At 42.0% G+C, this 16801-nt stretch overlaps 1 protein-coding gene across 2 annotated transcripts in view; it reads right to left on the bottom strand.

Moving 5' to 3' along the window:
* The window catches only part of LOC110532305 (plexin A3), a 144034-nt gene that overhangs the window by 59446 nt on the left and 67787 nt on the right, over positions 1-16801 (bottom strand). For both annotated transcript variants that reach the window (XM_036988238.2, XM_036988239.2), the window contains exons 4-8: positions 15574-15714; positions 11820-11920; positions 5943-6066; positions 5556-5712; positions 4637-4736 (exon numbers count right to left, since the gene is read on the bottom strand). In XM_036988238.2, coding sequence (XP_036844133.2) covers positions 4637-4736; positions 5556-5712; positions 5943-6066; positions 11820-11920; positions 15574-15714 — 623 coding nt within the window. The remainder of the gene's footprint in view (positions 1-4636; positions 4737-5555; positions 5713-5942; positions 6067-11819; positions 11921-15573; positions 15715-16801) is intronic.

Genomic DNA, 16801 nt, shown 5'->3' with positions numbered 1-16801 from the left:
AGTTTTGATGTCTTCACTATTATTCTACAATGTAGAAAATAGTAAAAAAATATATAAAAAAATAACCTTGAATGAGTAGGTGTGTCCAAACTTTTGACAGGTACTGTATATCTCTGATCTTTTATCTCCATATGAGCCAGGACGCAGCTTGAGATCCTCTGGCAGACCATTCCAAAGTCTAGTTTGAAAACTAAAGCAGACCGGGCATTTGCCATTAGGGCCCCTAGACCTTGGAATGGTCTGGCAAAGGAGATCAGGCTTGCAGATGCAGTGCCTCTTTTAAATCCCTGCTGAAGACATACTACAGTATTATAAAAAATACTTGATTTCACTGTAAGATTTTAATGAGCTATCTTGTTTCTTTCTCCTTCCTTCTGTCTATGTTTCTTTGTTAGCACTTTTATTTTATTTGATCATTTTATGATGTGAAGCACTTTGTTACTTGTATTGAAAAGCGCTGTACAAATAAAGTTGTTGTTATTATTATTATTGGAATGCCTGTGGAAAATATGACTGACAGGTAAATAATGGAGATAGGAAGGGGAGAACTGAAAGGTGTTGCAGGGGAGACGAGAGAGAGCCTTAAAAGGTATCCCAGAGATGTAATCATTTCTTACCTTCCAGTCTTACAATAAGAAGCTTTTGTGCTTAAATGCCTAAAATGGCAAGGGGAGATACGGTGAAAGTATATAATCAGTCAGAGCTTCAGAGCTAGCTAACTTCCCTTTTACAGGTGGTCATTATCCCTGAGGATGCAAGAAGGGAAGGAGCTCTTACAAAATTGCGGGAGAAGAAAATGAGAGGCAACGTGGCAGGGCTGGGGTGAGTGAGTGAGTGCTGTCCACTAGCAACACCAGAGGGGGAAACAATTCAAGGGCTAAATGTTCCCACAGGGTTTTTGTGAAAACAGGAAATCTGGCTTGGCTTCAGGCAGACTACTCTGGCAAGGTAGGCCTCTGCCGAGGTTGCCATGGCAACTGGCGAGCCCTGCATGGATTATGTTACCCTGCTTCCTTACACTAGAGAATTGATCGTTGTGTATGTATTCTGCCAGCCGACAAGGCCATTTTATTCTCTGACAAAAAAAACGCATTCATTTAATAATAATAATAATAAGTAGAGCGCTTGTCAATTTACAGACGTAAATAACCAAGCTCTTTACATTGAGAGCAACCATTAAAATGAAAATTAAAAGGGCTCTACAAATAAAACATTAAGCGAGAAATTAACAGATAGCTAGCGGTCTAGTACTATACAAGACACAGTAAAGGAGGCAACAAGGTCAAAACAATAGAACTCGACACTAACGTACAAGACCAACGACAGACACCCCAACAGAGATCACATTATGTGAAAGCCAGTTTGAAAAAGTGTTTCTTAATCTCAAACTTAAAGGCAGTGGTGGTCTGGGGCATGCGGAGGGTGTGAGGGAACTCGTTCCAGAACCGGGGTCCGAGAGAGCAGAATGCTTGGTTACCCATTGTTTTTAGGCGTGTCTTTGGGACTGCAAGAAGTCTTTGACCATTTGACCGGAGTGAACGTGAGAACTGTTAAGGGCTGAGAAGTTCACTGAGGAATTGGGGACCAGAGGCATTTTTGAGGAATAACAGGAAGATTTTGAAGTTGATTTTGAATTGGATGGGTAGCCAGTGCAGATAGGCTAGAATGGGGGTGTGATGTGGGTTCTTGTGAGGACCCTGGCATTTCTGTTCTGCACAAGCTGCAGCCTGTGGATGCCTTTTGAAGGGAGAGCACCAAGGAAGCCATTGCAGTAATCAAGTCGGGAGGTGACGAGGCAGTTGACCAGCTTTTTCAGATCAAGTTTGGAGAGAACAGGACAGTGATGTTTCTCAGGTAAAATGATTGTTTTTTTGCAGACAGATTTTATGGGGTCGGAGAAAGTGAGGGAGGGGTCCAGTAACACTCCAAGGTTGGAGACGGAGGAGGACAGTTGGATGGAGTGGCCGCCAAGGTGATGGGATTGGTTTTGGTGTGATGGCGAGTGCCGATGAGGATGGCTTCTGTTTTAGTATTGTTGAGTTGTATGTGGTTGTTTGACATCCAGGCTTTGATGTCATCCAGAATGTTGGTGAGGGTGTTTATGAAAGAGAGGGAGTCTGGAGTTGTTTTTATGTAGATCTGTGTGTCGTCAGCCCAGCAGTGGAAGTGGATGGTGTGTTTCCTGATTAGGAGACTAAGGGGGAGCATGTAGATGATTCATAGAATGGGGTCTAAGACGTAGTCTTGAGTGACGCCACAGGTGATCGTGGTGGGTTCTGACTTGGCATTTCCTTAGCCGCAAACAAATTATAGTAAGCATGTTTGGATGTGATGAAGACTGAGTTTGCCAGATAACCACTTTTTCTACATTAACGTGTTCATCTTAAACTGTGAGGCATCATGTAAATTCAAAAACAATGGCAATGTACACAATATTCAGTATGATACTGAGTGTCATACACTCCTCCATGTCAAAAACAAGAACACTGACACCCACACCATCGACCCAGTGCTAACCGAGAGTCTTGTGCAGCTGAAATGCAAATGCGCACATATGGCAGTAAAACGGTACAGCTCCACAAACGAAGCAGAAGAAAGACGAGACCTCGGGCATGGAGCTCAGCACTTCACAGAAGCTGGAGCCAGCGAGAGGCTCTGAGCGAGGGGCTCCGACTGATCCTAGGAGAGAGGCACAGTCCCATTGTTCTGCCTCAGCACAGATGTGGTCTGGAAGCCTGGCCCTACCCTGCGTGAGGCTGCTGCTGCTGTTCCAGACCAGGACCATCTGAAATCATATTAGCCAGCAGCATCTGGCCAGCCTGTCCAGGACGTTATCTGGTCATGTGTCCTGTGGTCGTATGATGGATAACAGCGACAAGGAGTATGGACGTAGCAGTGGAACATCACTCTGTGTATGGCATGATTGCCAGTTCTCATTGGTTTTGTCATTGTATTTATGTGTCCTTCCTTGTATTTTTGCTTTCCAACATGACGAGTTTCTGAAAGTCCTTGTTGAAAATAATGACAATAAACATAACTTTATACCATCTACAGCAGTGATCACCAACCTTTTCTGAGTAAAGATCACTTTCGCAGGCAAAAAGCAAAGCCGAGATCTACCACTCAGATTTGTTTTAAAACATGACTTGCATTTTTTAAACATTAACCTAATAAAAACAGTTCTGTTGGAATGAGGTTTGTGCAGTAGGCAAGCATAAGACTTTATCACAGCATATTGGCTAGATGTCAATATTATTCTTCTCAGACCACATTATATTTCAAAACTTGAGCTTTGATGACAAAATAGAACAGTTGGTGTAGCACCTGCGAGGCACAGCTGAGTATAAATTGAAATAATTTGCTTTTTTATTTTACTGGACTGATGGCACCTGTATTTGATGGTGATGGTGCTTTCAAGGCAACTGGAAAAAAACTAGATAAAATCACGACGTCAGTGACGTTCAGGTCGGAAAGTCGGGGCTCTAGAAAGACGCCAAAGATTTTGAGTTGGATGACCATTCAAAGCAATTTTTCCCAGTCTAATCTAGTTTTTTCCCTAGTTTCCAAATGTCTTGAACGCACTGAAGTCGGAGATGTCGGAGTTACGAGTTCCCAGTTGTTTTGAACACGGCATTAGTCTCAGCGGATTGAGGGAGAGAGCAGCAGAGGGTCCACCTCTCACGGTCCATGCTCTCTCCTTCCTTTCCTTCTGGTGAGACTGATCAGAGAGAGGGGACACCGTTGTCCACTTGATGGTGAAACTCGAGTCGCATCGCATCCGCATCTGCCTCAAGCACAAATTCTTGTTGCTCCTATGACCAGAGAAATTGAAATATTCCTTGATATTAAAATAGACATAACGAGCTGCTAATAATAACACAAATTCAGGGCTACTCATTCATTGCAGCTGCAGTGCAAACGGCAGTAGGGAGAAGGTGTTTTATGTTTTGTAATAGTGTTGAATAAAAACAGTGACAGTGCTGAATGAAAAATTGAACCTGAGCTCACTCATAAAAACAGCAGCTCTCTTCTGTATTCTTTGACAGTATCTCTGGTCATTGTTTTAAAAGTTATGAAATCTCAGGTAGGCTAGTATCAAACTTCTAGGCATGGTGATTTGAGCTATCCAATCGGCCAGCGCAGTAGGCGCACTCGATTTAGCCACAGGTCTCCTGGTCCACCAGGTAGGTAGAGTTTGTCTTCTCAGACAAATGAAATGGTTATAAACTTTGCCAACCCGGTATGCAGGGCTTCTGAATCAAGTGTACCTACAGCCAACAGCGCAACACGAATAATAAAAAAAAAGAACGCAAGCCTTTTATCGTCGGCTTTTCTACAGAAATGTTTGGTAATCGACTAGAAATGCGATCGACCAGTTGGTGACCACTGACCTACAGTATTTTTTATACCATCATAAAAACAACTTGACGAGGAGATAAATTAATGAAAAAAAACAGGTAACCTGTGACTTGTCAAGGCAGTTTCTCAGCCTGACGTGGCTACACAGTCCCATAGAAATCTTCAAGTAACTTCAAGTGACGGACTGACCCAATCAATATGTTACTTCACTGAACGCTCCTCTGTATTTCCTCTCCTCAGAGAGCGAGATGAGAGATCGTAATAGATAGATACTTACGACTGGAGCACGCTGCAGTTGTAGAAGATGAAGTCAGTGGTGATGAACTTGTGCCCTGTCTCCTTGGACTTCAGGAAGAACTTGACCACTCGTTTGTCACCTGAAACGACAAAAGACCCACAGTGAGCCAAACAGCCTAGAAGCTCGGAAACAATGATCCGTCCGTCTGAGATCCCATACCCCAGGAAAATAATCTTCTTCTAAGCAAATTAAATCATGTAGATTTGTATAAAAATGTCTAATTGCTCCTGCCTTTTATCTAACATTTCCATTACCAAGAGAAGTGCACTTATGGTCCTAAACAGGAACCCATGAACAGATGTACTATTTCATTTGAAGTAAAGGCCGCATCTCAACTAGTCCAATTATACCTGTAGGCCTGACTTCAAGATAATTGGCAAAGCATTTCTAGTGGACTTTAAATAATTGCCGTTAATGGAACAAAACACGAGCTACTGCACTTTTCAGGTTCCCATCAGTAGATCCAGCAAGAGCATTCAGTTGTTTTTCAAATGTTTTCGAAAAACACATTAAGGCCCATGTCCACAAGGCTCAGAAAAACCAAAACACTGTGTACGTCAGACACATTACAGCAGTCTGAACAAAAAGCCAATATGATACAACCAACTGAAGTGTATAAAAACGTATAGATAATATCATACACAAAAAGTATGGCTATAGTGATAAATATGATCATCAGAAAATAACAACATTATTATTCAACGGACAAACTTTGAACGTGGTCCTCTGTATCTCACTTGATAGAGCATGGCGCTTGTAATGCCCGCATAGTGGGTTTGATTCCCGTGACCACCCATATGTAAAATGTAAGTCGCATTGGATAAAAGCATCTGCTAAATGGTTTATATTATTAGTATTATTACTATAGATTTATAGTGGTATCTGATAGAAGCTTTACCGTATCCCTGTGCGAGGGAGGGGACATCTCTGAGGGAGGGGGACATACAGAGGATCTGCCCCTTGGCCAGCACCTCCCCTGGGCTCTCTGTCAACTCCTCAAACACACACGTCACCCCGGCTGACAGGCTGGGCACGTTTACCACTTTCACACTCAGCTGGAGGGAGGAGGGGGGAGAGAGACGGGAGAGAAGCATATCAGGTGACAGGTGGAGTCGTCCCTGCGCGTATCCTTGCATCTCAGTGAAGGTTAGACTAACACCAGAAATCTTTAACGACAGCTTAATGAGCCAACTCCATATTGGTCATGTTGAGATTAGCTAGCGTCGTGCTTTTCTCTGGTGAGAACATTTTTTATTTGTTTTATTTTTTTACAGCCTGTAATTACCTGGGTGGAAGTAGAGGTCACAGATATGTTGTTAGGTGTGACACTAATGTCCACACACTGGTCCAGCTCTGTGTTAAAATGCTGCGGCTCGGCCCACTTCTCACAGGCCTCCTGTCTGGAACACCTGGGAGAAAACCCAATGAGGTTAGGGGTCAATAATGATCACAACATTACATGCTGTACTACTCCTAAAATGACACTCAGCTCAATGCAGTACACAGCCTGCAGCCATATTACTGGGTAAAAATCCATCCACTCCAATGTCCAACAGAGCACCGGGAGTCTGGCACAAACTTGTAACCTCTGGAATAAGATTTAGGTGTAACAAATGACTGAGGTGGTTTAAGTGGGCAGGTCAGGTATGAGCAGCATAGAAATGATTCCAGTGTATGAACTAAGGTAGGGCTAACATGGCACCAATGGATGGTGCCTCGCTTCGAGCTCCTACAAAACATGGCAGGTTTCTACTTTTTCTTCACACCTGCACTGTTGGAGCTCGGAGCGTAAGTATTTCACTGTGTACTGCAACTACATCTTCAACCCAGCGCATGTGACTAAATAGACATCTAATCTACTCTAATCATGAACACACATTTAGGAAAATACATGGAAATACCCCAAAATTACACATTTGGAAATATTCTGAGCCAAGCATCACTTCGCAACAAACTTCAAAGATGTTTTTGTCACCAATTTCCCCATTGTCAGGTTAATGTTGCATAGCAGAAACTTTTATACTGCTAATTTACCTAATTTACCTGGTCTTGATGATTGGAACCAATTCTTTCATAAATCCCTATTGAAGCCAGAACAATGACAATTCAACCAAATGTTTTTTGTGATAAAAATATGATCAGGTTAATACGGCATAGCAGCCGTTCTCTCTCTTGTTGCAGTTTTGTTTTAAGCCTGTTATTTTCTGCTGTGGAAGTGAATGTCCTATTTTTCTCCTTACAGATTCTAAAGAGCAGCCGGATATTAAAACATTTATAACAGCAGCACATTTGTTAGACGTGGCGTTACTGTAAGTGCAGTTAAAAGTTTCACATGTTTAAGCTTGACAGCTGCACTGAAAGTGGCTGAGGATTATCCCCAATAAAAACTCCTGCTTACGCACCAACCAGCCCTGTCCTTTTTACCATGTCCAATATGCCACTGGATTTTACTGCAGACGATTAGGGATTATTTCACATTGGGACAGACAGAGCAGAGCATGACAACACACAGCATTATCTCACTACAATCTCCATTAACACCATGTCCAGAAACCATTCAATAAAATATTGTAACGTGATGAAAATTAAATATAAGGAAAAAAATAAACATCAAAATGAAATGAATGAAAATATAAACTGTTTTGTTCTGCCAATAAAATAAACTTGAAATGTGTCACATGCCTACTAATATTTCACAGGCTCGTCAATGCGAGAAAGCAGAAGCAGTGAAGCACAAACTTGATTTGAAGGTTAGCATTCAACTTAAGCGCATGATAAGCGTGTCTCCGGAAGGAAATGTATTTTATTTTCCTTTAGAAGAACATCTTCTTAAAGAATTAAGAAGCCGCTACAGTTCCAGGGCTGTTTTTTTTACCCAAGACGCAACACACCATAAATGATTTGTTTACTTCTAATTAAAGCCATATGTCTGGGGAAAGAATGGGAGTAGGCTTAATAAAAAATGCAGGGCCTAGACATGACTGCTCTCTGTAAAGTAAGTGGAACTGTGGTGCGTCTCCTCGCCAGCCAACAACAAACAATTCATATCACTGCGATTCTTCTGTTGCTTTGTCATTTCTTCTCATTCAGTTTCCAGGAATGAGATTTAATTCAATTACAGTGCAGCCCTCTTCCTAGTGGAATGGCAGATATGTGATTTATGGTGAAACGTTGTCCCCCTGGGGTGGAGGTCCCTTCAGCTGCTTTCTTTCTTTCTCTCTCTAACAGCCCTGCAATGACGCCATGAGAAATACAGGGGATCAGGGACCTGCATTAGTGACTGTTCTTTGTGGGGACAAAATGGACTCAACACATCTTCAATTAGCAGGTGAGGAGTCCTCTGTAATATATGATCAAGTGAAATGGGGATAGAAACTGTCAGAGGAGAATGTAGCGAGGCACTAAAGGCACTAGAGGGACATGGGTGAGAAACGGGAGATTGGGGGCTCACATTAACCCTAAGAGAAAGCCACGCGTTGAGCACATGGCTTCATTTAAACTTGAGAACAGGCTTTTTCTAAGGAATAAGCCCAAGAGAGTGGAGTAACTGATTTAGTCATTTATTTTGGCAGATAGGCTCCCACCCTACATGCCCAATTCACCACTTCAGGTTATGTGAATTCTATTAAATAAATCCAAGGCCACATTCAAACCACATTATTTAAATGTTTTGTTTCACCTTTATTTAACCAGGTAGGCAAGTTGAGAACAAGTTCTCATTTACAATTGCGACCTGGCAATTATGACCTCTGTGTTCATTCTGACACTAAAAGGCAAAGTTTCAACTTGTTCAAATTATTAATTGGACGGAGGAGATTAAAAAAGCCTTTCATAACACATGTAAATCATCTACTAATAATGTCATTACATAACTAAAATGGCAGTGTTGGGGTTAACTGGGAAGCATTGGGACACAGAGACAGGATCAATTGAGCACATTAATTGATATGGGGAGGGTGGGGGCCGTAACGGACACTAAGGGTCTGGGTTAATTATCTATTTGACTTTGATTAGAGAGAAAGACAACACAAGAGACAATCATGTCTGCTGAGGGGGCGAAACTATTGAAAGGGCAGTCACTTATCACAGGCTTTCTTCACTGTCCTTTTTACTATAACCTTGAACCATGTTAATCTGAAACACCTTCTCTCAAAGACATCGGACAACATTTTCAGAATGTGCATTAGCTGCTCTGCAAAATGTTGGATAAAAGAAAGGCTGTCTTCAAACAATAAACATTGCAGATGTTCCATATTACATTAAAAGCAAAAGCATATGATATTTTCCTGTAATAGTAGTTGCTCTCAATGATCCTCTAATTATAATAATACGCTGACAATCCCAGTCTTATTTAAACTAACGCAGAGGTACCTTCACCATTCAGTGAGCACTTTACATTAATAACTGAACAGATACTGACATATGATGGCGTGCTGTCATTTCACGGTGTGCTTTCATCATTTATAGAACATTAATGAAGTCTCTTGAGTAGGGGAAGTTTCCACAAGATAAATGCCACATGAGACATCCTAACCAATGCCCCACTCAACAGATAGAGTAGCAGAGAAATCACGAAATGAGCCTGATTTGAATCACACTGCAAATCCATCTTCCAGTTTCCTGTTGTTGCCATGGACACAGACCATTTCCCAGGGTGCATTTTTTTTTTCTCCTCTACCCTGGCTCGACTAACATGATGGCTCGAGGCTAAAGAGCCCTGGAGGAATAGCAGACAAAGCAGAGACAACAAGTAAAAGAAAGGGAAGCAGGTCAAAGCTAGTCTCCCAAACAAGAGTGTTTTTGGCAGGGGGTGTTTTTGAACAGCCATCTCCCATGGCAACCCATCTTCCCAAGGGAAGGGGAGCTCTGGCAACACGGTTTAAGAATTAAGATTTAACAACCCCAAAATTTCACTGCATCGTTTTTCGGAGCATCACTCCAATACGTGTCATAACAGTAGCAAGACAAGTGATAAGTGCCTAGATAAATGTAGATATTACAGATCAGAGGAGCACATGACAACCCACACCACAGTTTTCATATGAAAACTCATCATACCACCTTCAAAAGCTTGAGGCAGTGCATTCAGATTGATAAGTGCCTTAAATGAGGCCTTGAGAGTTATGTCACACAGACGTACCAAAATAAAGCTCTCTATCTGTGAAATGAGAGCAAGGGTTGAATGGGGCCATTGCCGACATCTGTGTTAAACACTGAAATATACAGCTGAAATAGCTACCTCATGATCAAAAAAGCAATATCCCACAAAGGACTCAAAATAAAAAACCTCAAGACCAAAAAAAAAACAGCTTTAGAAAGTTCAGTATATTATTAGTTTCATTTTAGGATCTGTGACCGCATCGATTGGCCTAGAAAAAGTAATATCAAAGATATCGAAGAAACCACAGTGAGTTTTAGTAGTCTGGTCAGAAATTCTAAAAAATGAAAGACAATCTAAAGTTGAGCACCAAGTAAAGTGTGTGCTGAAAACGTGGCTCATTGACTGGGCTTGAATAGGAGATGCCCATTGTGGTCCATGGAAGCGAGTCATCCCAGTAATTTGAGTTACCTCCTGCACATGAATGAGCAGTCTGAGGTTGCCTGGCCTGGCCTGTACCCTGCTAGGAGGAACAAAGCCCTGCTCTCTGTTTCTCATGGGCCCCAACACTGTGAGACGACACAACTCAGACTCCACCGAGCATATGACCTGAGTGTGTCCGCTGTCCCACTGACTGAATGTGCCTGTCACCCCATCTCAATCTGACCCAATCAAATTCCCTTTGTTTCTCTGTTTGAGCATCATAGGGGTTCAAGTAGACAGCCAGCCTGACAGACAGCATGTTGAAGCCATCTAAAGGAGCAGAACACGAGTGCATGGGAATAGAAGCGGATTGTGTCACACTGGGATGACGCTTCACCAGAGAGGAACAGAGGTTGGACGTATGAATCAGGCACAATTCAGCCATTCAATCTATTCATCACTTTGCTTGATCTCACACTAATTGCGCTGTGCAGTGGTTGTCACAAGGTCATGTAAAAAATGTTGGGGATATCGCATTAATATGCAAACAAATGTCACTTTCAAACTAGTTTGGCAAAATCTATGCTAATTATTACATCATCAGTCCGAAGATTGTTATCTTGATTAAAGTATGGATGGCAGGGAGAAATATAAAGGACTGAATTCATTTATTTGTCATTTAAAAAAAATTGGATGTCATTGAGGTTTTAGGCTCAGAAAAAAAGATTTTCATCTACCTCTGGACATTATCTAGATATGTAACACAGTGACAAAACCAGGCCTTAGTGTGAGAAATGTAACATAATGAAACAGTTTCAGGACTTTCCCATGGCTTGCTATTTGAAAGACGTGCTTACATTTCTGGACCTTTCATTGAAATCCACTCAGGGGATTTCTGCTCTACTTTATTAGTGTTACTTTGTTTTTCCGTTAATCATATGTCAGAGAAACCCCCTCCATATTGTGGCCATTACACTCAATAAATTAAAGTGTACACTATGCAGCAGCCACACATGCTTCTCCCTTCGCAGGAATACCCTTCTCCCCGTAACTGAACACATCACTCTGTCATGACGTACCCAGTCAATTAATCTACAGTGGGACTGGAGGACAAATGTGCATGATGACAAGTGAGGGAGTGAGAGAGGAGTGGCAGAGGGCCAGCAATATTTAGACATTTCCTGAGCTCCTACTAGCTGCTGCCCAGGGGTCATCCCAGGGGTCAACAGGAAGGATCACATCTGGAGCAGCTGTCACCTGTCACTTCCTGTGTGGAGCAGACTAGAGCGGGCCAGGTGGATTGGGTGACAGCAGGCAGCTTCCCACTAGTTGGGCTGAACCCCGGATCTCTTAGTGGTGCTATTAAAAGTCCATAATAAACTGGCTGTATTGCTGCTAGACTTTTACATTCCAACAGCATCTGGCCACCCTGATGTTTAACAGAGCCTCCATTATTCTCACTTTGATTGGTATCAAATGTCACCTTGGAAATCTGTGCAGCAGTTCTGGAATCAATTAATTCTGTTAAAGTTGGCATCAACTGAGGCAACTTGATCACACAAACCAACCAACCATTATTTTTTTCCCCCCCAATACATTAATTTAGCCTTACAAGATATGAATGTAAAGTGATCCACTTACTTGTTGTGAAGAACACACCATCCACAGTGGGGATCTCCAGAGCCCAGACAGGTCTTGCAGGTGGTGTACTGGCCACAGCTCTCCACAGGTAACCTGCTCACCTGCAGAACACAACAGAGCTTCAGCTTACCATCTGATTCAACCCACACACACCCTCATAGGCTCACGCTAGCACGCTAGCACTGTGCTTTTCACACATACAGGTTTTTTTTTTTAAATGCGAAGAGAGTGTCAAACAAATCTAAATCCAAGCCATAACCGTGAATTTGTCATGATAGCATTAAGTTTACGTAAGATTTTCTGCTATGAAACAAAACAGAGTGAACATTTTATGCTCACAATTTTCATGGGTTTTAGGGCACATCCAGGCTTCACAGACTAAACAATTCCCCGACACAAGGTCTGAATCAATTTATTAAACTGTGGCTTTCGACACAGACGTCTCGGATGCTGAAAATCTTTTTTTAGTGTAAGAGATGATGTGGATGCATCAGACCAAAAAACTGTAAGCACTACACTACACTAGACTACACTACTTTACACTACACTGTATTTGGTTCAGTGACACCAGCTAAGCCTCCAGCCTCTGCAGTGATAGAGTGGGTCAATTCAACAGTGTTAGTAAACATTTCAAGCCTTTAAACGCTAGACGACTTATTCAACATACCACCCATGGCTAACTAAGAGTGACACAGTGCAGAGTCAGTGGAAAGAGTCATTTGCGGTTGTTCCCCTGTCGTAAACACGCACAGTCTAATGGGTTGCCTTGAATGATTGATTTAAATATATAAAAAATATATATTTTAGTGATCATCCCCCTCCCTTTGGCATCAAGTGAGACCATCCTTTTACATTTCCAGATGTCACTGGGTAATATGCCACGTACACCGTATGTACAATTCCGTTCTCTGCATGTCAATCATGTGCCCGGAAAGGACTTTAACAAAGACATCCTTGCCACTTTCATCTCTCCTAAAGTGCTGAAATGCTTACGCTGAGGGTACCTAATCTCCTTTGATCGCCTTAATTTTTTATAATTTTGAAACAGAGAAAAACACAATCCCGCCCAAAGGGATGTGGCGTTGCCTTTCAAGTTGCTGAGCTTCTGGTTCCAAGTACTGCTGCAGTGGAGAGGGCTACTAGCATTAACGCTAAGCGTTAAGCCTGGCAGGCCCTGTGGAGCGCAGGCCTGCCTCTCTGCCTCTAGTGTCAGGGAGTCAGGCGGTGGGTGGGCGAGGTGTTATGCCGAGATCTGTGCTTCCTGTCCCATGCTAATTTATGCAGCAAAGAGCCAGCATGTAAACACACCACCACCACCGACATGTTTTATAATCCTCTGCCCTAAGTCTCCGTTTATGACATGATGCTCGGCTTTCAGCATCCCACAAGCACCTTGCAGACAGACAACTCACAAAGGGATGGAATTAAACAAGTCCATTTTATTGAAGCTGCAATATGTAACTTTTTGGGCGACCTGACCAAATTCACAAAGAAATGTGAGTTATAGATCTGTCATTCTCATTAAAAGCAAGTCTAAGAAGCGGTATATCTGGTCTCTGTGCGCTATTTCTATGCTTCCTGTTCTTAAGTTCAGTTTTTGCATCTTTTACTTTCAGTTTTGTACACCAGCTAAAACCAGCTGAAAATACAATATTTTTGCTTATGGAAAATATATATCACAGTGGTTTAGATGGTACAATGATTCTCTACACTATACATGCTTATTTTGTCACATAAACTGAAATTAGGTGATCTATTCGAATTTTAATAACCAGGAAATGGCGGAGCGATTTTTGCATAGTGCAGCTGTAAATCGATAATAAAAGCAGGCTGTCCACTGAGTACTTATCTTTTATCCTTTTTTTGTATGATGGTTATATATTATATATGCACAGTACTGTTAAAGTTAGTGTATGAAAATAGCATCATCAACTGCCACACATTAATCTGTGTTTAAAGTGGGCCCGTGTGAAAGGCAGAGCGCTATAGTAGTTCATCTTTGATCCAATGTATTTACCTCCCTGTGATGACCTACAACAAGAGGGTCGTTATGGGGCTGAGGTGCCCTCACGCCAACCTGTGCACCTGCCTTTAATGAAATATTCAAATCTCCCTGCAACGCTCTGCTCTGCCGGTCAGTGTTGCCTATTAATTATTTACCTACCGCAATTCAATCACATTTCATAAATACTGAAAACGTAAGCAGGAGGCAGGCTCTGAAGACGCATGTACGGTACAGTAGGCAAAAATCCCAGTGCAGGAGTGGTTTTAGAGAAGATGAGAAAAAGGATCGACTCTACATGCTTTTCTTTAATCAGTTCCAGATAAACAGCTCTTAATACACATTCTGCATACAAAACAAATCAATTGGGAATCATTTGACACACGCTTAAGCATCGGAGTGCCTCACATTTAATCATTATGGGGAAATATCAATATCTGGAGCAGACCCATGTGGTTTTACTCCATCATGCGTAAGGGAGGCCCATTGTTTGAGTGAATGAGCTCGGCCGCACAGTGCAGTGCCATTCTCCCTCTATCAGATTCCATTCTTTCATTCTGGCATTAGGGGATCCTCCTCTCCTCTGTGATTCCTGTCCTCGTGCCCCCCCCCCCCCCCCCATGCTCCAGGAGGGGCTGCTCTATTCCTTTGATCATGCACCACCTCTCCCTAACATCAGTCTCAATCTAACAACTCTTCAACGACAACTCTGGATTATAGCTGGGAGTTTAGAGAAAAGTTTTCTTTTTTTTGCTGTCCACTAAACTGTAGTACTGAGGTTTAACAAGAGCTCTACAAGCTGCGTGGCGTATATCTACTTATATAACACTGCGCCAAAATCATATCTCCTCATTTCGACGACGCAGACCTTTTCTAAATCACAAGACAGCCTGCCAAGTCTCCTCATTGGAGGGCTCTTTCTTTCTTTTCTCTGAGACATGGCATTCTGGCGGCAAAAAGTGAACGGCCAAAGATCAAATCTTTGTGAGAACTGCACAACGACAGCAATTCATCCTTTCTTTCAATGAATTGCTCAATTCCGAACAAAACAAATAACCTCTGAAAGATGTATTATGCAGGGGAACCAGCATCATTATTGTGCGCAGCTGCGTGTACTGTATGTATGTGGCTCTCTTCTAGTCAGCTGCAGAGGAACTTGGTGTGTTAACCTTCCTATCCGATCCTCAGCTGTACAATAAGACCTCTTAGAATAGAGCTATTCTGCAAGCCTCTCCATGGAGACACTTCCCCGAGGTTTCCTATTAGGGAAGCAGCTGAGGCAGAATTCAAAGACAGAACTGGTGTTTCATATTCTGTCTTCCTGTCGCGCAGATTCTAAAACAACATAACTGAAATTCCGGTTAGGTTTTAAAACAAAGCAGACTGTTGACAGTGCCTGAGTCTAATTTGATTCCTTTTGACAAATGTATCTTTATATGGCCAAGATAGGTCATCATAGCGCAGAACAAATATTTTCACACGCATTATGATTGGAACCATGAAACAAAAGTAAATCTCTCGAGAAGTAAATCAGCTAGAGATTACATAAAGGTCTGAGAATCTCTGAAAGTAAGACAACACTGTATTAAACTGTGGTGGTTAATGCTGGAACAATCTACTGTAGACGAGTTCATACTTTTCCTTTCTCACATCCTGAAATAAAACTATGGATCGTCTTTTGTGGTCAGTGCTTTCTTTATGCTGTGTGTGTGTTTGTGTGTGTGTGTGTGTGCGTGTGCGTGCTTCTCTCACCTGTTTGTCACTCAGCAGGTAAATGTATTGGTAGTCAGGGCTGAATACCATGTCACGCAGAATAGGTTTCCCTTCAACCACTGTAACGGTTTCATACAGCAAAGCACTCTGGGATGGGGGAGGTATGCCATCCACTCGGATCTAAGGAAGAAAGAGACAACAAATTGCAAAATAATTTCAGAATTTTTGAATTACTATTTCATGAATCATGACTATGTAATATCATGTGGAGATTTGTTATACACCAAACTGCATGTGGGGAACATTTTTAACGTTTACAAACATATATATGTTTTATTTTGCTTTGCATCAGACACAAATAACATTCCACAAATCTCCCACAAATCCTCAGCTCTTTCGATGACCTAGAAAATAAATTCTGAGGAATTCTGAATATGGATGGCAGAGGGGGGCTGATGAGGAGGAATATCCTCAATATGTAAGATCAGTAAAAAAGATTAATCAAATTTTAATGATGCTTACTATACACAAACAGTAACACACACACACACACACACACACACACACACACACACACACACACACACACACACACACACACACACACACACACACACACACACCCCACTGTTTCATCATTACCACCTTCTCTGTTTCCTTACACTGATAATTAGAACGCTGAGCGGGCTTGGTAAAGGAGTTCTAAAAATGTCAAATTCGCATAATCTTTGATGTGATTGGGAATAAATGCTGTGAGCTTTGACAACTGCAGTTACAGCTGCAAAGCTCACCTATATTCACATCCTTTATTCAGGAGGGAAAAAAAGGTGGCAGCTTGCTTTTCTGTCCTAATCAATTGTGATGGAAATGTGACAGGGGGAGGAATGGAATGGTAAACAAACCAAATGAATGCAGAGGAATCCATTTTGAAAGAACATGAAATAGAAACGTAGAAATCTAAGGACAGATAAAGTGGAGCAGATGTCAAGGTGACAAGCTCGGCTTTCTCCTAAATATCTGGGTCAGCCTGAAGTGACAAACATCGTTAGTCTGTTAATTAGCTGCCTCCTCATTGCTGCAGTCTTAGTAATTAGTGTTGACAAGGTGGCATCAATTAGTCGAAGGCTGCCATATTGGATGTCACAAGTTTCTGGCCAAGATGAAGACTGACTGAGACCATGTCCCCCCCAAAGCAGTGGGACAGCAGGGATGGAAAAATATGACGTTTATTGTCAGCGCTTTGTCAGTTCAAGTGATACCAGCTGCA

This window comes from Oncorhynchus mykiss, chromosome 9 (genome assembly GCF_057628025.1).
Source record: "Oncorhynchus mykiss isolate SJ-2025 chromosome 9, ASM5762802v1, whole genome shotgun sequence".
Lineage (NCBI taxonomy): Eukaryota > Metazoa > Chordata > Actinopteri > Salmoniformes > Salmonidae > Oncorhynchus > Oncorhynchus mykiss.
This window is presented reverse-complemented; position numbering and strand designations above follow the sequence as displayed.